The sequence below is a fragment of the Bos grunniens genome, chromosome 10 (genome assembly GCF_055505025.1).
Source record: "Bos grunniens cultivar Pamir isolate PY7600 chromosome 10, Bosgru_T2T1.0, whole genome shotgun sequence".
Taxonomy (NCBI): Eukaryota; Metazoa; Chordata; class Mammalia; order Artiodactyla; family Bovidae; genus Bos; species Bos grunniens.
The window spans coordinates 83,292,281-83,315,240 of NC_141174.1; the positions used below are offsets into that span (position 1 = coordinate 83,292,281).

A 22,960-nucleotide genomic window follows, 5' to 3' on the forward strand; every position below is an offset into this window, starting at 1 on the left:
ATGACTCAGGCCAAACAACTGGGTGGGGACACAGTCCCACCCACCAGACAGGCAGCTTAAAAACTAAAGAGCTCACAGCCACCTAAATGTGGCCCTAGACACGGCTCAGCCTACCAGAGGGCCAAGACCCAGCTCCACAAACTGGCGGACAGGAAAGCTGCACAAGCCCTAGACTGGCTTCATCCACCAGGGGGTGAAGCAAGAGAATTACGATACTGCAACGCAGGCCAGACTCTACCCTGGGACCAGGTGGGCTGTGCCCCTGCCCACGAGCAGGGCAACACAACCTTCAGGACACTCGACTCCATACCCAACTGTGTCAGGAACTGGCGCTTTCCTACCAATGATCTGAAAGGAGCTCTGGGAACTTTGGGCCCTGAAGCCAGACTTCAGGAACCAGTTCTGCTTGCCAGTAGTCTGGCACCAACCCCAGGATCTGGGTTCACCTGCCAGTAGGTGGGCAACAGTCCCCGAGTCTTCAGGACCCAGACTCTGCCCCAGGTCACCTTAGGATTCCGTAACTGGCCACCTGGGGACAGGCCTGTGACACAGCAGGCAGCAGAATTTGCACAAGGCAAGGCCTGGCAACCAAACAGACTAGGGGCTTACCAAGCTTAGCGGACAACCCGTATAGTCGGCCTGCCACGACAGAAGGGCCCATGCAGACCTCTCAGGAGGAACCTCTAGAGCATATAATTTGGGTTATGAGAGGGGAATGCATGACTGGAATACACAGGATGCCTCCTACAGAGGGCTACTTCTCCAAGGTCAGGAAAAGTAAGTAACCTACCACATATGCAAAAACATACGTATGGCTGAGTTCCTTCACTGTTCACCTGAAACTACCATGCCATTGTTAATCGGCTACACCCCAATACAAAATAAAGTTTAAACACACACACAAATACAAACAGCAGCTTGGTCAGACAAAAAGAGGCAGCAGAAGAAAATAGTCCAGGTGAAGGAACAAGACAAAAATACAGAACTAATAAGTGAAGTGGGGACAGGCACACAAAGAGTTCAGAGTAATAATCGTAAAGATGATCAAAGAACTACGGAGGAGAAGAGATGCACAGAAAAGTTAGAAGTTTTTAACAAAGAGTTAGAAAATATATAAAAGAACAACCAAAGATGAACAATACAATAATTGAGATGAAAAATACACTAGAAGGAATCAATAGTAGATGAAAAGATTCAGAAGAACAGACTGCTGAGCTGGAAAAGACAGTAGTGGAAATCACTGTTGTTAAATAGGAAAACAAAAAAAGAATGAAAAGGAATGAGGACAGTTTGAGAGACCTCTGGACAACATCAGGCACACTAATACTTGCACTATAAGGGTCCCAGGAGAAGGAGAGAGAAGTGGCCTGAGAAAATATTTGAAGAGATAATAGCAGAAAACCTCCCTAACCTAGGAAAGGAAAGAGTCACCCAAGTTCAGGAAGCAGAGTCCCACAAAGGATTAATCCAAAGACAGTGCATACCAAGATGCACTGTTATCAAAATGACAAAAATGAAACATGCACAGAGAATACTAAAAGCATCAAGGGAAAAGCAACAAGCAACATACCAAGGAACTCCCGTAAGGCTATAAGCTAATTTTTATCAGCAATTCTGCAGGCAAGAAAGCAGTGGCATGACATATTTAAGTGCTGAGAGGGAAAACCTACAACCAAAAATACCCAGAAAGGCTCTTATTCAGATTTGCTGGAGAAATTAAAAGCATTACAGATAAGCAAAAGCTAAAAGAAGTCAGCACCAACAAACCAGCTTTATAACATATGTTAAAAGACTTTCTCTAGGCAAAAAAGCCTACATCTGTAAAGGCAAACACACAGGAAAGGTAAGAAATCACCCACACACAAAGCTAGTGGGGAGGCTGAAAGATAAGAGTAATAAAATCATCTCTATCCACAATAAGCATTTAAGGGATAAACAAAACAATTAGATGTAAAGTATGATATCAAAAACAGTAATCGTAAGAGAAGAGTACAAATGCAGGGTATGTTAAACGTATTTTAAATTAAGAGATCAGCAACTTAATCACATATGTAACAGACTGCTAGACAAAAACCTGATGGTAAGAACAAACCAAAAATCTATACTAGATATACACAAAAGATGAAAAAGGAATCCAAATATAACACTAACGATCGTCACCAAGTCACAAGAGACAAGAACAAAAGAAGGGGGAGGGGAAAGACCTACAAAAACAAATCCAAAACAATGAACGAGACAGCAATAAGAACATACAGACCTACAATTGTCTTAAATATAAGCAGACTAAACGCTCCAACCAAAAAACACAGACTGACCAAATGGATACAAAAACAAGACCTGTATATATGCTGCCTACAAAAGACTCACAGATCTAGAAACACATACGGACTGAAACTGAGGGGATGGAAAAGGGTATTTCACACAAATAGAAATCAAAGGAAAGCCAGAGTAGCAATACTTCTATCAGACAAAACTGACTTTAAAAGACTGTTACGAGAGACAAAGGATACTACATATGATCAGGGATCAATCCAAGGAGATACAACACTTGCAAATATATATGCACCCAACAGAGGAGCACCTCAATATATATGGCAAATATTAACAGAAATAAATGGTGAAATCAACAGTAATCCCGTACTTATATCAACAGATCATCCAGACAGAAAAAGAAACATAAACCTTAAGTAACACATTAGACCAGACAGACTTAATTATAGAAAAGATCAATGAAATGAAAAGCTGGTGCTTTGAAAAGATAAGCAAAACTGATGAATCTTTAGCCAGACTTATCAAGAAAAAAAAGGGAGAGGACCCAAATTGGTAAAATCAAATACAATTTCATTTTGCAGATGAGGCTACTGAATCTCAAACCTGCCCCAGACTATAAGTTTATAACTGATACTGCTTGGACTGATCAGAACATTCATGCTCTTTCCCACACAACGGGATGTAAATTTCTTTAAACATTTTCTTTTCTAAGTGCTGGCAGAAAAAATTTAGTATCAGTAAATAGTCACATGACTGAGAAATTCTACTTTGCCACTTCAATGGAATACTTATTAAACCATATAGTCAATATGGATACAGCAAAAACTAAAGATAAAAATAAAAGGGTATCTGAAAGCAGGATGGTTCCGTGTGGTAATTGCTCAATCCTATTTTGAATAACCTGCTTAAAACTGAATATTTTGAAGCTGAACTTTGCAAACTGGGTCTTTCTGACTCTAAAACAAGGGAACACAATACCAACAAAAGATCTTTTCCCTATTATGTACCATGTAACATCAATGGTGTATGGTCATGCAGGTGTATAACTTACAGGCTGCTATCGAGTAAAACATTACAAGTAGACTCTTAAGTTCTCCTGTCATTTACAATGCTAACACAAATGACACATTCAAACTTTTACACAGACCAGCTTGTGGTACAATTCAATCATGCTATGTATCTGGAAAGGAGACCTTTGGTTTCAATTTTTAAGACAGTACTAGTTTAGGTCAAAAAGTTTCTTTCTGGGATGAATCTTAGGGAGACAGGAAAGATTGCTCCCATAGGTACTGTTTTAAGATGGAGACAATCTGACATCTAGATATACATTATCATTATCAGAAAGACAACAACTTTTCCCAGAGAAGAATCTGAGCTTTTCAGTCTAGACTATATGCCTAATCCAATAGTTATTGAAACAATATTGCCTTATCATTATCTACACTCCTGGCTTCAGCAATGGTGCCCTTTTGCTCTTCCTCCCTCCCTATCCCACCTCTATGCCTGACTGCCTGTTCCTCATTTTTTTTCCCCTGCTCCCAGCTTCCATTAGATATCCTTAATTATTTCAAATATACTGACTTGAAATGAAAACTTTTTTGGTAGCTTTCTCTTTGACTTTTAGTTTCAACTTATGCCTGCTATGTGACCTGTACTTATTTACACTTACTGGGTTTTCCCTTCCTGACTAAAAGGAACTGGGCTATTGCCTCTGTGGTCACTGAGTGGTGAGGTTATTTTGAGCCATGAGGGCTGGGGGCAGGGTTAGGCTAGGAAGGTAGCTGAAATTATAAGTTTCACAGTTGAAGCTAATCTTTAGCTTTCAAGTCTCATATACATTGCAATCTAATCCTCATTAAGAATAGAATATGTGTATATAACATATCATTTAAATTGTTATTTGAAATAACTGTAAAAACACATCCATAATTTGGAAGGAACAGCATTTCATTTTACTCTTGGTTCCACATTTCAAAAATTACACTGTCTGCATTTTGAATTAAGTGAAAGAGTTAAGAAAGGTCACTTTTTCTCCTTTGTATCTCAAAAATAAATGAACTTTGACTAAGTTTCAGATGCAAAACAAGAGGTCCACCACAGGCATTAATTTTAACAAAGTTATTTAAGATTCCCCCTTTCTTAAAGTGCTCCAGGAATTAGATGGGTGACTATGGGCTAACACCATCTTTATCAAGTATTGGCAAAGGTTATAGCTGGGAAAGCCTTTGCTTATTGAATGGAAGAGGAAGTATCACAGAATTGAGTAACTGATAAAACTTCAATCTTGAATTAGGTTAGGTCTTGATCTGCTTCCAGCTAGTTGATCTCTTGAAATATATGGGCTGTGCAGTAGGTTTTTGGTTGCTGTATGATTTTCTTCTTGCTTCTAAATTTCACATATTCTCAATTTGTTTTACAGGTCAACCTTTTTTCTTTGGACTAAACCAATGTGGATAAGGGAGCCCAAAAGGGAATTAATCAGTTTTGGTGCATATTTTGAAGACATCGTCACAGAACATATTGCTCTGAAGTTAGGGTTAAAGTGATACTTTGCATTAGGATAATGTGGAGGACAACATTCTCTCAGGAGAAAGTAAGCATTCTAAGCTTTCCTCTCCTAGGCATCTTCCCTTAGGCACTGAGACTGCAGCCATCCAATTCATGGGGACAGGCAGAAAGAGACTTCAAAAGTCAAATATATTTCCACAGCTAATTTTTAGCAAGTCTGGCAATGAGATCTTTCCATTCTTCTCTCTTCTTTGTGATGTATGTAGGAGTGAGTAGCTGCAGTAGTGATTGTGGCTGTTGTCTAAAGAAGTTCTGACACAAGGCCTCAGTGTTACAGATCACATACATCCCACAGTCATAGCTGTTTTGTTGAGCAGGGGCTTTCTCTTCCACAAAGGCCAGTTTGTTTCCTTTTCTGCCTAAGAAAGCCTCTAGTTTCTCTGCTACCTGTTTTGCATGGAATGAGTTACTACTACCGTAAGAATCATAATGAAAAAAGCCATTTTTATCTTGCAGATATACCAACAAGCTCCAGTGGGTTCCCCCAGCTGTGTGGTTGGAATTATCATTGATGGCTAAAAATATAACTCTCTTATTAGGGAGGTCCAAGGGTTCAAGGAACATGGCGATTTCTGCTGGGTTGCCAGTGCACTTGATGAACTGAGTAACTTCGGGGCTGATGAAACAGACGTGGTCAGAGCAGTCATGAAATTGGCTGTTGGCAAAGTACTCAAAGGCAAACCCAATAACATGGTCATTAAGCCAGCTTGGAGGATCCAGTAGTGAGACGTCTGATTGCCGCAGTAGACTGTCCATGTAACTCAAGACTACTGGGTCCATCTTGTACTGACCAGGGCTGCTCAGAAATTCCAGAAGCTGAAGGAGAGGCAGAAGACAATATTTACTGTTGAACAAGATACTTGACTGTAAAATGGGGATCATAAATAGCAGTTGCTCTTACAAGGTTTGGGGTAAAGATTAAATATAATTGTAAAGTGTTTAGCAACCATGCATGGTTAAGGATAAACATTAAAAAAAAAAAACAAAACCCTCTAGTTTAACAACCAGAATGAAAATTTTGGAAATTCTCCATATGAAATTAAAAATCTCTTTAAATGCTGAGATTAGTTAAAATTATACCTAATTGTTCTATCAAACTCTATATCATTAACCATATATTCACCCCTTTAATGAATATGCATTAAAAGAATGGCAAATTATATTAAAGATGAATTTTCAGAGTCCAATTTAAATGCTACTAATTACTAAGGGAAATAGTTTCCATTTCAACATTAATTTTCAAGAGATAAGATAAAATATTGCTTCCTCATTCCGTGATGGAAAGTGACAGTGATTAGAGTTGTAGTTAAAAGGAACTGTAATTTCAAGAACAGAAAACAATGGGAGAAATACAAATGAAATTCATTCCTGATTCTTCCCTGTTAGTAACATGAATGACAGTCTTTCCCGTCTTTAACCTCAAGGGGTAAGATAAAGACTATACAGTGTTTATAATGTAACTTAGAAATTCTTTTGGCAGTGAAGTGTGGCAAAGGAAATCAGGCGATCTGGGTCTAGCCCTAGTTCTACCACTGATTTGCTGGTATCATCCGATTTTTGTCCTTGTTTCTAGTTGTCTGTAGAAAGGCCCCAGAGAGTTGTAGAAAAGGCCAAATAATTTTACTTGAAGGTATTAAAAAGAGTATAAAATAAAATGTTGTTCAAATAGTATTTATGTTATTAAACAATCAAAGCAAATACGGTTTGGAAACTAATATCCATTTATACATCTTGTTCAAATGAAGGCATGACTAAATTAAGAGTGGGAGCAAGACAAGTCATATAGTAAGATTTATATGCTCATGATCCTCTTAAGCAAGGTGTTGACAGAGACAAGAAGTCTGATAAGTGTGGTAATGTTGATATGACATTTAAACTCAGAGTTCACTGCTTATGCACTCACTTGGCAACATAACAATATTTCTAGAAATCACAAAGCAATAAATTGCCCCATGAAGGTTGAGAGTACAAAGCAAAGTGTATTTTATATATATATATATATATGAGAAAATAATACTGCTATGAAAGACTGGGCTAGAATAGTGACATCAATTTAATCAATTCTGGCCATTAGATCAGTTATTTTACCACTTGGTTAGAGTATTAAAACAATAACATTTTTTGACACAATCGTTTTCATATAATCAAAACCCTGCAAAAACTCACAGAGTGAAATAAATGTACTCCTGAAGAAAAGAAAGCTAAAGTAATGATGTAATTAGGAAGCACCAAAGATGGTTTTTCTGTGCATACAGAATATCATAATATGAACTATTTCAAAACGGATACAAGGCTGTTGATGAGTGTATATATCTATATAAAATAAGATGGCATGAATCAAGATTTTTCTTAAGAAGAAATAACTTGAGCAGAGGCCTAAACTGGAGCCAGGAAGAAAATTAACGAGGCATAGAGCACGTTTGTTATGGGTGGGCCACAAATTTGGCTCTTAGCTTTTGGCAGCTAACTACAGAGTGTTAAGTTAAACATTCACAATGTCCATAAGGGAAAAACAAAGCAACTGCTCAGGAGAGGTAAAAGCATTCTTTGTATTAAGGTCAGACAGATTTCTCTCAAGAAATTTTCATAAAAAACCTGGAGTAAAAAAAAAAAAACAAAAAACACGGAGTATCATAATGAATGCCCATAACATCTTTATATTATGGGACATTAATATACATAACATATATGGGGTATATCAGAGAAGGCAATGGCACCCCACTCCAGTATTCTTGCCTGGAGAATCCCATGGACAGCGGAGCCTGGTAGCCTGCAGTCCATAGGATCATGAAGAGTCAGACACGACTGAGCGACTTCACTTTCACTTTTCACTTTCATGCATTGGAGAAGGAAATGGCAACCCACTCCAGTGTTCTTGCCCGGAGAACCCCAGGGACGGGGCAGCCTGGTGGGCTGCCGTCTATGGGGTCACACAGAGTCGGACACGACTGAAGTGACTTAGCAGCAGCAGCATATGGGGTATATAATATTGTTGTAAAAGACGAAATAATTTCACAGTACTATTTCTAATAATGATCTTTAATATTCAGTCTGATGGGAAAAGAGCAAACAGCAATCTAGTAAAAGCAGCTGTGGAGAGGCTAGGTGCTCAGCTGGTTGCTGATGGGACTGCATTTAAGAATATATGAGTATGAAAAACGAATGACTGCATGTGCCTTGAGCAAGGCTTCTTGACTCTCTCCCTCATGTCTTCAGTGACTACTAGGAGTGGTAACGGCCAGATTGCAACGCTTGCTAAACACCTGGAGACCTGCTCTCTAAGCTGCCAGCTGAAATCAGTCCTGTACATCAAGAGCAAATCCAACTAGGGATAGCAGTTCACAAGAAGGGTGTCTGAATAGACATGCATCTCACTGTGGAGAGTGTGTCCACAAGCAGGGTCAAGATTTTCTTTAGAAAATAGTTTTTGTGCTTTGTTTGATTTTGAAAACATCTGACCTATAGGTAATGTGGCAATCAAGGACTTAATTCTGTTCCATACAGCATGATTGCAATAGGTTAGCTGTAACAATTCTAAAGCAAATGAAACCAAACTGGTCAAACCACCTTGGCCAAGAAAATGGATGCCAAAGTTCACATCTTAAGACTTGAATTTTAGACTCCATTCTGTTGCTCAGTGGCTATGTCATCATAAAAAACTACTTCATTTCTTTAAGCCAGTTTCCTTTTCTGTAAAGTGAGAATATTAATACATGACTTTTACCATAGGGTATGTGTCAATATTAAATGAAGAAATATAGGTAACTAACATTTAAAAAAATATAAGGTAGCATTTCTGGATATCTACTGGGTCATCAGGAAATTTACATCCCAGCAACTGATAACTGTAGTGTATCACACTGAACAAATGTTTACTGAACGTTTCCTATGTGCTAGGGGGTAGAAAATCAAAATGGGAATAAAAGTCATAGTTTCTACCCTCATTGAGCTTAACCCTATTATGTTATAATGAACCCATAATGAATATATACATCTCTTTTACTCAATAAATACCTATCAAGTACCTAATGCAGATGGAGAAGGAAATGGCAACCCACTCCAGTATTCTTGCCTGGAGAATTTCATGGACAGAGGAGCCTGGTGGGCTACAGTCCATGGGGTAACAAACAGTCGGACATGACTGAGTGACTAACACACACACATCTAATGCAGTTGTCATGGAAAATATAAAGATGTGTAAGGTGGCTTATACTCAAAAGAAAAAAACTGGTAAACCACAAATAAAATGAATTCAAAAGGGAAATGGATGCAGAGCTCAAATCAGGAAAGTCTTCAAGGAGAAAGTGGCATAAAAGTGGGCTCTTGAAAAGCAGAGAGGTGGATGCATGGAGAAGGGCATTAAGAAGGAAGAGGCAAGGAAAGTGCCTTTAAGTTTAATCCACTCTGGCTGGAATGAAGTGGGAACAGCGATGCAGATGAAGGCTGGAGGAAGATTATTAGAAGTTAGGTGCTGATAAACTGATTTCCAGGTGTAAAGTCTAGAACTTATACCGGAGGAAATGGGGAGCCATTAATGGCTATGTCAATGCTTTACAAAGACTGATGATTCAGGCATAGTATATAGGATTAATTGGTAGGGAGACCCATTGGAGATAAGAGACCAATTCGATTTTTAATGAAAGGTAGGAGGGGGATGTGACCTAAACCAGGGGAAATGGTAGTAGGAGAGAGGCGAGGAGGAAAAGATATTATAGACAGAATCAGTAAGGGATCAGAGAAGGGTAGATAAGAGAGAAGAGTTAAGAAACAGTTTGGAGGATTTTGTTGGAGTGCCAGAGGGCAATGATCCTATCATTAATGGGGTAAGGGGGAAAAAAGAGATGGGAGCAGACCTAGCACAAGAACCAGGAGCCATTTAGAACCATCCTAGGGATATTTCCTTTCTATACAGCGAGTACTGTACTTAGCATATCTGAGGTACAATTAATGTTTGTCAGATGAATGAAATACTTTTAAAGGGAGTCAGGAAATACAAATTAAGGGAAATAAGGCATATACAATTTTTATACTGTAATATCCGTTTTTGCTTTAGCTTTGTGTTTTGTCTGTTTTCTTCTGTTGATTAGTAGTAAATGCCTTTAACAATTAAAAGATCTATGTTTTTGGTCTTGGTGAATGGTATAGGAATACTGGGGAGACAATGACTTCCTCATAGTTCTGTGTAAAACTCAACAAAATACAGTACAGTTCTATGTTTTGGAGCCAGGAGGCGTTGAGTTTGGGCTGACTTGCACTTGCTAACTGTGCGACTGGCTCGGCAAGCTATTCATCCTCTTTCTGGGCCTCATTTTCCTCATGAGTAAAATGAGGTAATAATAAAACCTGTCTCTCAGAGCTGCTTTATGAATTAAAAACATGACTGAAAAGACTTAGCACGTTCTCTGGTAGACAGCAAACTCTCAAGGAAAACTTGTTTCCTTCCCCATTCCCTACATATTTTGGGTGGTAATAATGGACCTTAAAGATTTCTTGAAACTAAAGCGTCTGTTTGTCTCTTTATATAAAGCCACACAGATAGATCCAGCCAGGGCAGGACTGTGCATTTGAACATTAGCTTTGACATAAGCAGAGGTGAATGCTAATACCACAGAGAAGTAGTCTCTCAACCTGAGGGAAGCAATGCTGTTAGTGTGTCGTCAGCATACTCAAACCTTGTGGTTATGGGGTTTACTTTATTATATCTTCCAACTTCTGTAGCTAAGTGAACACTGCATTCAAAGTATAGGACACTTCCCCAAATATTTAATTTTAACGAGAGACTATTTTTTAATATTCATCTTAAAATCCTTAAAGTGCATATGACTTGAATATTTGTTATAAAAACCAGGCAATTAAATAAAAATTAAAGGGAAAATTATAACTCAACAAGAACCATTCTGATTTCCTGCTGATGTAAGTAAGGCAAGAAGCTGCCGGTTCAGTAGGAAAAACACTAGGTTGGGAATCAGCAGACTTGGGATTCAATTCAGATCTGCAATCAACCAGTTGTTTGACTCTGGAGAAGACATTTAAAACCCTTGGGTCTCAGTTTTCTCATCTGTAAAGTGAGGTTTGGACCAGATAAATACTGGTTCTACCCAGGGAGGCATGTCAGAATCATCTATGGAGATTTTAAACACACGATCTATCTCTGGGGGGAGGGTCTGGGCACCTGTATTTTTAAGATGTTTCCAAGTGATTCTATGATTTCTACAAGATTCTTCTAGTTATGGGCTTCCCCAGTGGCTCAGTGGTAAAGAATCTGCCTGCAAAACAGGAGACTCTAGAAAAGTGGGTTCAATCCCTGGGTCAGGAAGATTCCCTGGAGAAGGAAATGGCAACCCACTCCATTTTTTTTGCCTGGAGAACCCCATGGACAGAGGTGCCTGGGGTTACAATGAGTCAGACGTGACTGAAGCCATGACCACCACCACCACCTCTAGCTATAGGGTTCTACAATTCTAAGCTCTCATCTTTAAAATCTTCCCTTCCACTCTAAAGTTTTACTGGAACAAAATCATGCTCATTTGTTCACATATTCTTTATGGCTACTTTAAAAAATGTTTATTTATTTATTTGGTTGTGACAGGTCTTATAGGTGGTGGCAAACTCTTCCTTGCAGCAGGCAGGATCTAGTTTGCCGACCAGGGACCAAACCTGAGCCCTCTGCAATGGGAGCGAGGAGTCTTACCCCTGCACCACCAGGGAAGTCTTTCATGGCTGCTTTTCCGCTTTAAGAGCTCAGTAGCCTGTGAAGGCTAACGTATTTACTGTTTGGCCTCTTAGACAAAAACTTTGCCAGTCTCTATTCTAGACCACTATAATGTAATCTGTTGTAAATGCATAGGTTAAATTAATTTTAAGAGCTTTTAGGGGTCTAATAAAGCATTGAGGCTATTTGTTAAAATATCTTAGAGATTAACCTTTAACTAGAGGTATTACTGCTGATTCAACGGGAATTTTTAATGAGGAAATGCTTAATTAGTAGATATAAGAACTGTCTATAGATGCGTGAGTAAATATTCATTTTATAAGATCAAAAATATACATCAAGATTTTAATTAATAAGCATTTTAAAGTATGTAGCAATTCTCGTAACTTTTGGGATAATATGCCTGTTGTGGTTAAAATAACAGTAGTGATACAGATAAGCTTTACTGTAAAGCCCCAAAGAAAACCTACTATCTCAGAATTGTGACCTTTATTCATCCCCCCCCAAATTATTCAGTAAGAGTTCCTTAAAAAAAAAGGAACAGCTTCATTCAGTTATGTTTTTAAACACTGTAAAGTGCAAAGTGCAGCTGTTTACTCATTTTAAGTGAAGATTCTAACAGTCAGTAGTTTCTAAATGTAATTTCCTTTCCTCCTCCTCACTCCCTTCAGTTTTTGTTTTAAATTGTATCAAACTGCAACTGCTCACAAATGCCGTCAGTGCTCCTATACATACATGGCTAGCTGCTAGCAAGATTCAACACACACACACACCCCCCAAAAATCAAACACAGGCTAACTCCAATGTATCTTCTTAGAGCTTCAATTTCACAAGCATTGGGGGAAAAGAGCTAAGCAATTTAAATACTTTTTAATATCTTAAATACTAAATATATTAAATATATTTTAATCAGTGACTTACAATACCTTATTAACATAAACATGGATATAACAGCATAAAATGCAACATCAGCACAGATTTTTAAAATAAGAGATTAGCAGAGCACTTTTGCACCAGAGGAAGGCAATTATCTCTGCTTCATTCACCCTACTCTGCTGGCTTGGACACTTCAGTGGAACAGTTTAGTCAGTTTCCATACTTGATAGCTAGAGGTGGTGGTCAGTGGTTCAGTCATGTCTGACTCTTTGTAACCCCAGGCACCTCTGTCCATGGGATTCTCCAGGCAAGAATACTGGAGTGGGTTGCCATTTTCTTCTACAGGGAATCTTCCTGATGCAGGGATTGAACCCACGTCTCCAGAGTCTCCTGCATTGCAGGCAGATTCTTTACCAACTGCCTGCAATGCAGGAGACCTGGGTTCGATCCCTGGGTCGGGAAGATCCCCTGGAGAAGGGAATGGCAACCCATTCCAGTATTCTTGCCTGGAGAATCCCATGGACTTAAATATAGCCCAGGGGGTCACAAAGAATCAGACATGATTGAGTGACTAACACTTTCATACTTGATAGGCCTGTAACATAAATCACTAATTCTTAGGAACCAGATTCCCTAATATACCAATTGATAAGTCTTGTTGATTCTACAGCCGAAATGTTCTGGACCTGTCCCAACACTTTCCATCTTCACTACCACCACCTCAGTCAAGTCCATCATTATTTATCTTGAGATAGCCTAACACGACTCCTTATTTCTACTATTGACCCCTCCAGTAAATTCACCATACAGCTGTCAAGAGTAATTGTTCAAACATTTAAGTGAGCTCACATCTGTCCTGTCCTCTGGCAGTACACTATCACACTCAGGAAAAAATGTGAACTTCCCACCCTAGCTGCTTACAACCCCTCCTCCCACCCCACCCTCCAATGATTACATGGCCCTAGGCACCTCTCCAACCTCATTTCCATTACTCTTCCCCCCTTGCTCACTAAGCTCCAGCCACACCAACTTTCCTCAAACATGCCATGTTTTTTTCCTCCTGAGGGCTGGGCTACTAGCTGTGCCTGAACCTTCTAGTGGTTGGCACCATTTGCTGGGTAATTTCAGTTTGCTGCTACTGCTAAGTCACTTCAGTCGTGTCTGACTCTGTGCGACCCCATAGACGGAAGCCCACCAGGCTCCCCGGTCCCTGGGATTCTCCAGGCAAGAACACTGGAGTGGGTTGCCATTTCCTTCTCCAATGCATGAAAGTGAAAAGTGAAAGTGAAGTCGCTCAGTCGTGTCCGACCCTCAGTGACCCCATGGACTGCAGCCTACCAGGCTCCTCCGTCCATGGGATTTTCCAGGCAGGAGTACTGGAGTGGGGTGCCATTGCCTTCTCCGAATTTCAGTTTAAATGCCACTTATTCAGAGAGCTCTCGCATGTTCATCCAAAACAAGAGGCCACCACTCTCTTGTCCTCTAATTTCAATTCCTTGTGGAACCGAAATAGACAGCACTTGTGGTTATCTGACAGTTCCTTTTTCACTGTTTCTTCATTAATATTTCCCCCCTCTCCCCGAGGCCAAAAACATAAGCTCCATAATCATAAGAGAATAAAGAACCTTCTCTCCCTAAACTTGCTTACCATTCTGGTCCCCTGGACCTTCAACAAAACTTGTTGGGCATATGCTCAGTAAATAGTAATTGTAGAAAAAATGGATAAATGGATAATCACCTGATATAAATCATGTTCTGCAAAGAAATTTGTACCTTTGAGTCTCAGAAGTGTAAGTGAAAGTCGCTCAGTAGTATCCGACTCTTTGCGACCCCATGGAATAGTCCATGGAATTCTCCAGGCCGGAATACTGGAGTGGGTAACTGCTTCCTTCTCCAGGGAATCTTCCCAACCCAGGAATCAAACCCAGGTCTCCTGCACTGCAGGTGGATTCTTTACCAGCTGAGCCACCAGGGAAGCCCCTTAGATGTATAAAGGACTTTAATTCCTTTTAGTCTAACTTCCTACCCCATGAAGGAATTTTTCATTTCTACTCTCAGGGAAAAACATGCAGGAGTCTGACTTACAACTAGCTGTGTAATATTAGAGCAGAAATAGCTAAGTCAATACAACTGTAAAAAAACAAATCCATGCAGTTAGACATTTTAAATGATGATGATGAAGACGGTACAAATCAGTGGGAGAAATTTAAGGATTATTCCACGTTTTCAATGATCACTATGTCTTACAGCAGTGCGGTCCAGTAGGACTTTCAATAACAATGGAAATGCTCTTCATCTGCAATGTCCAATATAGTAGCCACTAGCCACACTAGCTATTGAGCACTTGTAAAGGGCTAGTGAGACTGAAGGACTGATTTTATTTAATTTTAACTCAAATTTAAATAGCCACATGTGGGCAGTGGTTACTATTTTGTTTTTTTCAGCTGCACCTCGTGGCATATGGGATCTTAGTTCTCCAACCAGGGATTGAGTGCCCTGAAAGCTCGGAATCTTAACCACTTGACTACCTGGGAAGTCCCATGGCTACTATTTTGGACAGCACAGTTTCACAGAATTTTATAGGCATTTCAGGAAAGAAAAAGATTACATGGTTAAGTAAGTTAGGGAAATTCTACATCCCCAAACTCCTTATTGTTGACTCACAATGCACACAAGCATATTAGAGGCTAGGAGAGGTTCTGCAATACAGAAACTTAACTTTTCTCAGTCTGATTCTTTCCCAGCTCCTTTGACCAATGAAACACTTTTTGTTTTCTGTTTTGGTATAATACCTATTAACACTTCACTAACTGTGCAGTGACGTTTGGGATATGCTAACTGGGAAATTTAATAAATGACACTGGGACAATTTGTTAATCATTTGATTAGCAAAAAAATGAAGCTAGATCCCTACTTCAGACCTCATATTGAATTCTATTTCTGATCGAGTGAAATTTAAATGCTAAAAAGTGAAACAAAAATATTAAAAGAAAATAGAGCTTAAAAACACTTTATACAGCTGGCCAATACACACATGAAAAGATACCCAATATCTTACTCGTAATCAAGGGAATGTATGTTGAATTAAGATTTCATTGTTCACCTGTTAAATTAGCAAAGATGGGAAAACTGATAATAACAGGCATTGCTGAGTAACTACAGGAAAATGCAGTCTTACTGTAAACAGGAGTGTAAACTAATGTGAGTTTTTTGAAGGATAATTTGTCATTATATTTTAGTATTTTGGAAATATGTAGGTATTACACTTTCAGAAATTCATCTTAAACGAAACTTTAGGATACATGCAAAAATTTAACAAGGATGTTTACCACAGTAATATTTGTAAAAGAAAAACTGGAAATAATCCCAAAGTTTAAAAGAGGACTGGTAAAATAACAGGGTTTCCATTTAATGGAATACTTTTCAGCCATTAAAAAATAATTTATTGACATAGAAAGATGCTCATAATATGCTATGAAAAGAAAGGTTATATAAAAATTTGTACAAAATTAGTCAAGGATGATAGCTATCTATAATAATACAGTTTTAAGAATAGGATTTTAATACTTTTAAACTTTTTTCTTCTAACTTTTGATATTGCTTTATTTTCCCCCTTTTTCTAATGAGTATATAACCAGAAAATACAGCTACTGTCATTCATTCAAGAAAGAAATGTAGCACCTCTCACTTTTACAGTCACTTAAAATCTATCTAGTCATTGGAAAAGACTCTGATGCTGGGAGGGATTGGGGACAGGAGGAGAAAAGGACGACAGAGGATGAGATGGCTGGATGGCATCACTGACTCGATGGACGTGAGTCTGAGTGAACTCCAGGAGTTGGTGATGGACAGGGAAGCCTGGCGTGCTGCGATTCATGGGGTCTCAAAGATTTGGACACAACTGAGCAACTGAATGAACTGAAAATCTATCTGGAGCTTCCTTGGTAGCTCAGACGGTAAAGAACCTGCCTGCAATGCGGGAGACCTGGGTCTGATCCCTGGGTCAGGAAGATCCCCTGGGGAAGCAAATGGCAACTCACTCCAGTATTCCTGCCTGGAGAATTTCATGGACAGAGGAGCCTGGCAGGCTACAGTCCACACGACTAAGTGACTAACACACACACACACACACACACACAAAATATGTTTCTTTGACTCGCTGGTCTCACTTATGTCCTCTAGTAAAAAAACAGTAAGTCTAATTTCTCTTGCACAAAGTTTCAAACACAAATATTTAAACATAATCTGATGTTCATTAAAATTAGATTACATCCAACTTTTCATGTAAAATTTCATTTGTAATTTCACAAAATGAATCACATTCAAGAACAAATGTGCTTTTCATGTCAGCATAAGCAGAAAAATTTTCAGGAAGGAAGCTGAAGTCTTATTTTTTGGTTTCAATTTCCCCTAATTAAACATTTCCTTTTAATGCTAGCCTAACCCATCCAGAGATTTGTATCAAGTGGCATGTAAAAATTACCATCAAGATTTTATATCTTTCTTAAAGACAGAGATTAGTTTTCATTCATGCCTGCTATCTTCAGTGCCTGAAAACACAAGATTGTTAAAAACATAAGATTTTTCAATTTTATAAGTTATTTATGTATGTGTGCTAAGTCGCTTCAGTTGGGGTCCGACTCTGCGACCCCATGGACTATAGCCCGCCAGGATCCTCTGTACACAGGATTATCCAGGCAAGAACACTGGAGCTGGTTGCCCTGCCTTCCTCCAGGGGATCTTCCCAACCCAGGGATTGAACCCCCAGGTATCTCACATCTCTTGCACTGGCAGGTAGGTTCTTTACCATTAGCACAACATGGGAAGCCCCAAATTATTTATAAATTTGAACAATATACCTCTCACATGAATCTTTTACCAACAGAGGAATTCAGCTTTCAAAGCAGAAAAACTATTTGGTATGATGATGATGCCTGGTAACTGATTAGCCATAAATTCCATTTGGCCCTCCCTTGGGCCAGGGAGATAGACTAAGTAACCTTTTAGGATTTCTTCCAGCACTGAGGCTCTCTATTTATGGTTCTGTCACTTATTAGGCACGGTTAAGGGGTCACGGATCAGAAAAAAAAACTTTATTCTTAGTCTACCATTACACTTCAAAGGTTCCATCTATAATTGTGTCACAATTTTTCTTTCCTTTTCCTATATACTTGGTGTAAATACCAGCCTTTTCTAGAAATGATTTTGTTTAAATTTTCTGAGAAATGACTTAATTGCAAAATTTGAAATGACTGCGACTGTAAATATAGTGGATGGGGAGGACACTTTTAATGAGAGGTTTGAGTAAGTAAGATATATTTTACAAAGGAGTAAACAGAATTTTATTTAGTATATAGCTAATATTATACCTTAGGTGATAAGATGTGGTCAAGCTAAAGTTATAATCTGCCTGGTTTCATAAATAATCACTGCACACACAGTAGCTGTATGCAGACATCTGGTTTAAAAGAGAATGAAAAAGGCATCATTTTTAAATTATCTGTCTTGTAGATTTCAAAGTCTGGTAAATTATTTTTTTCCATAGTTAAAAGGTAAACTGTTAGTACAAACTCCTCTTTAATGAGTCTCAAAAATGTGCTTGGCGAATAGCAGGTGCTCAATAAATATTTAATGAACAAATAAAACAATGAATTTGTTTTATTGTGCTGATAGGAAAACAGGGTCTGATGGGACCCAATTGTGACATACAGAATTTATCTTTAAATGTTAATTAACACAAATACTAGCTGAGTTATCTGATGAGGTCTGAATTACATATTGTTAAATAGGACTAAACATTTCCAGCATCTACATATTTTAGCTGTTGAAGTGCGAAGTTGCTACAATAAACAGTAATGGGAAAATCCACACGTTACTGTTTTGAAGGAATTTAACCTATCACACTACTCTGAGACAGCATTTACTTATTTTTTTGGCCATGAGGGAAGGCAGGCCTAAGATTTTTTAAATGTACAATGTAGATGCTCAAAAATAGTAACTGTGACCAGACAATTGTTTCAGTATCACAACTGTGTTCTAGTGCTTTTATAACGGATGAATGTTCAAAGGTGTAGTCATCTAATTGGAAGCCAGAGAAAGGAACTTTCAGAGATTTTCTGTAAGTAATGAAAATCCCTCAGAAATTTCAAGAATTCTGCTTTAAAATAGACCTGTTCCCCCATTCCCTAAGAAAAGGAAACTTGAACCATACCAATAGGTAGATAGACTAGTGAATATAAACTAGTCATGCTGAAGAAAATAGAATCTGGTTCAGAAAACTAACTTTACATTACTTACTTGCTTTAGTAACACCTGGGCCTCAAATTTAATGTTTTTAATAATATGGTTAAAAAGTCACACCATTTGGGGAGTAACTGGGGTTTGAGCAGTAAGTTTTCTATAGTCTGGCAATGGTCAATTTCCAAAAAGATGGGTTCCCTAGGCCTTGAGGACTTCCTTTTTGTTTACTAATGCATTTACCCAGCAAAGAAGGTTTAAGGAATTGGCAAGGAGATGAGTCTTGACCTTAAAAAAGTCACAACTGTAGGACTCACAGGTGTAGACGGAAATATAACTAAGAAAGGCCTTGGCAACATCTAGGAACCTAGATACATGGTAAAGTGAAGTTGCTCAGTCATGTCTGACTCTTTGCAACCCCATGGACTGTAGCCTACCGGGCTCCGCAGTCCATGGAATTTTCCAGGCAAGAGTACTGGAGTCGGTTGGCATTTCCTTCTCCAGGGGATCTTCCCAACCCAGGGATTGAACCCGAGTCTCCCACACTGCAGCTTTACCATCTGAGCCACCAGGAAAGCCCAGATACATGGTAAAGTCACTGCTTATTAGACGTTCTAACATTATCATTATAATACAAAAGAAAGGGCTAGCCTCTTGACCTGGAAAAATGCTAACAGATCTCTCCACAGGTGTGCACCTCTTTGTTGAAAGGCATGTAATTTAGTCCAATCTTTTCCTTTAGGTTGGTCACACTGGGGAAATAAAGGAATTTAGTGGCACCCCATTCCAGTATTCTTGCCTGGAAAATCCCATGGACGGAGGAGCCTGTTGGGCTGCAGCCCATGGGGTCGCACAGAGTCGGACACGACTGAAGCGACTTAGCAGCAGCAGCAGTAGACTCTTTAGAGATTGCTTTATGATAAAATTTAGCTTTTTAAAAAATTTAATTAATTGCTGGTCTGGCCTCTTCATTTCTATCTTCTTTTTTGATAAATGTAATCTGTACATTACTGCTGATTATTTTTCAAATAGAACTCGTTTCATTATCCTGCTCCAAGTTTTTAAACATTTCTCCATTGTCTACCAAAATTAAGTACAAACTACAGCATAGCATTAAATAATTTCAACAAAAATAGCCCTATCAAAAAAAAATAGCCCTATCTTTCCCAATTTACCTCCTTGTACTTATCCTATATAGACAGCCACAAGCCGAGTTCTCAAATTATTAGGCAACAGTAGGTCAGTAGCAGTTACTGCAACTAAATTATAGGAAAAAATAAATTGCCAGTTCCCTATGCTGATTCCAACAGAAAGGTTGAGAAGTGAACACTGCTCAAGTACCTTTCCAAAACACTTACTTGATCTGTTGTGATCTTGTTTAAAACCATTACAGTGAGCTATTTATAAATCTAGGATCCCTGGACCAGAAGGTGGCTAGAATTAACGGTTCCATGAACTTGGATTAGGGGAAAAAATTGCATCTTTTCAATAACCTCTGCTGCTGCCGCTAAGTCGCTTCAGTCGTGTCCGACTCTGTGCGAGCCCAGAGATGGAAGCCCACCAGGCTCCCCAGTCGTTGGGATTCTCCAGGCAAGAACACTGGAGTGGGTTGCCATTTCCTTCTCCAATGAATGAAAGTGAAAAGTGAAAGGGAAGTCGCTCAGTTGTGTCCGACTCTTAGCAACCCCATGGACTACAGCCTACCAGGCTCCTCCATCCATGGGATTTTCCAGGCAAGAGTGATGGAGTGGGGTGCCATTGCAATAACCTCTAGCTGAAATTTAACATATTCAATAAGTGTAGTCAATAATCCTCATATTACTGGTGTCTTTGTCACCAATAGGAAAATACTTCCAAATCACATTAAAGTTGTTACAGGTGTCTCAAAATTTATACTCATCACTATTTTGAAATTACATAATTAGACCTGGTACCATAGAAGGCTGAGCACCAAAGAATTGATGCTTTTGAACTGTGGTGTTGGAGATTTCTCCTGAGAGTCCCTTGGGCAGCAAGGGACAGCAAGGAGATCCAACCATTTTCCTAAAGGAAAATCAATCCTGAATATTCATTGGAAGGATTGATGCTGAAGCTCCAATATTTTGGACACCTGATGGGAAGAGCTGACTCATGAGCAAAGACCCTGACGCTGGGAAAGATTGAAAGCAAGAGAAGGGGATGACAGAGGATGAGAGGTTGGATGGCATCACCGACTTAACGGACATGAGTCTGAGTAAACTCTGGGAATTGGTGATGGACAGGGAGGCCTGGCGTGCTGCTGTCCATGGGGTCGCAAAGAGTGGGACATGACTGAGTGACTGAACAACAGACCTGCTGCCTGATGTTATTTAATGTGTAAGGAATCGCATATGTAACTCCATCACACGTTTTTATATTTTTACAACTTTCAATAAAACTAACTTCATTTGTTTCTATGTATTTTATTTTATACATCTTTATTATACATATTAATTGCTTGTAGAATATAACCTAAACACTTTAGCATGGAACTCAAGGCTCTTCACTATCTGTTCACACCCACTTTTTCATCTTCATCTCTGTCCCGCCCCTACTTTTCATACTAAACTCTAGTCACACCAGACAATGGTGACTCACTCTTATCTGGTGGCTGATAAGTTTTCGAATTAACCCTAGTTAAACCATTCAATGGCTTGGGCTTTGCCTTACACAGACTTTCTCTGCCTGCCAAAAGAATTCTTTTAAAGGTTTGTTTTTCCTAATACTACAGGTCTGAATAGGGCTGGTCTTAAATCTTTCTCATTCCTTACTTAAATGATTGATGAATTATAAAAGACAGGTTCTAAACTGGCAAGGCACTGTGTATTGTACTCATCTCTAGGGGTCTGAAGTTTGCTCTTGGATCTCATACATTAGCCTAGCTGTCATCTTTTGGGGGAAAGAAATGAGGATGGCTTGGAGCGGGAAGCCTGGATCCCCAGCTGATCGACCCTGGATGGAAGGGAAAAGAAAAGAGAGCAGTAACTGAGGTGGACCTGATTAAGTCTGAAGGATGGAACTGTGCCAGAGGGAAAGGCAGGAGTGACTCCTTCCCCCATTTTCCAGAGCTTATTCCATTATTCAAAACTTCATCACTCTGACCAAGCTCCCATTCCACCTCCAACTCTTTCTCATCAGATGACTCCCATCTTAATGTTACAGTGCCACTTTTATCAACCTTGGCCCTCCCCTACTTCTTATTGCTTTCCTTTGTTCTAGTTGAATGGTTTTTAACCCACAGCCTTACTCATCAATTTAAAAAAAATATCGATACCTGGGTTTAATTGGCCTCAGGTGCAGCAACTGCATTGGTTTTATATTTAAAAGGCTTCCCAGGTGACTCTACCGTGCATACAAGATTGAAAGCCACGAGTATTCTTGGTTTTCTAACTCGTACCAATAAATTGTCTTCTCGGTTCCATGGTATTTTTATGCCCAAAAGACTCCCATCTTGAAAACAGTCTTGTGGCCCACACGCTTGCCCCTAACCACTTTACAACGATGTTTTTTAAAGGGTAGCCTACACTTGCATGGTTTTCACCAGCTATATTCTTTGATTAACTTTTTACTCTTTCGGCCAGTACTAGCACATGCTTTTGTACTTTCTGCTTCTATCTATTTCTTTGACCACCTACTGCTCACTAGCCTTTTAACAAAAATTAAGAGTGACTCAAAGGTCACCTTGGAAGGGGTTCCTCAAGTCTTTCTACACATTCATGCTCAAGAGTATCCTGTAGGTTTTTTTCTCCCTACTTTAATTTTACTTTACTACCACTGCGAGTTATCTCCTCGTCTCTGACAGAGCGCTTCAGAAAGCTGAGACTATTTCATTTGCTTCTGACTTTCTGGAGTCCAACGCACAGAAACCACTCAGTGAATAGTCTGAGTGATGAATGAAAAGTAGAACTAGGAAACGGAGGTCGGGGGCGGGGAAATACAGGGCGTGTGTGTGTGGCAACCAGGAGAGGGGGCTAACAGGAGTGTCGCTGAGAATTCTTGCCAGAATTGGAAATGGGGCACAGATACGCTAGATCTCCGTGGACCGCAAAGAGGTCCCCTGCCCGGACCCACATACCAACAAACCAAAGTAGGGAGCAGGCTTCTTACCTGCTTCGGGCCTCACCACCCCTACCAGCCTCCAAGCAGCTCTGTACTGGCCGGAAAAGCAGCGCTACAGTCGCAAATCCAGAGTTTTCTACCCCCAACATTGCGACATTCCTCTCTAGTCCTCTAAGGCAGAGGCTCCCAGCTGTGCCGTAAAGTGAGGAAGAAAAGTTT

At 39.4% G+C, this 22,960-nt stretch overlaps 1 protein-coding gene across 1 annotated transcript; it reads right to left on the reverse strand.

Annotated features, from left to right (window-relative positions):
* Positions 1-4,200: 4,200 nt before the first annotated feature.
* SENP8 (SUMO peptidase family member, NEDD8 specific) lies at positions 4,201-22,849 on the reverse strand. The gene is made up of 2 exons (XM_086322749.1): positions 22,790-22,849; positions 4,201-5,655 (listed from the first exon to the last, which is right to left on the reverse strand). Exon 2 carries the CDS (start codon positions 5,617-5,619, stop codon positions 4,981-4,983), a length of 639 nt encoding a protein of 212 aa, XP_086178875.1. The 5' UTR covers positions 5,620-5,655; positions 22,790-22,849; the 3' UTR covers positions 4,201-4,980.
* Positions 22,850-22,960: the final 111 nt, after the last annotated feature.

Excerpts from the sequence above, each read along its gene's own strand:
- SENP8 (XM_086322749.1), bottom strand. The coding sequence starts at position 5,619 with ATGGACCCAGTAGTCTTGAGTTACATGGACAGTCTACTGCGGCAATCA.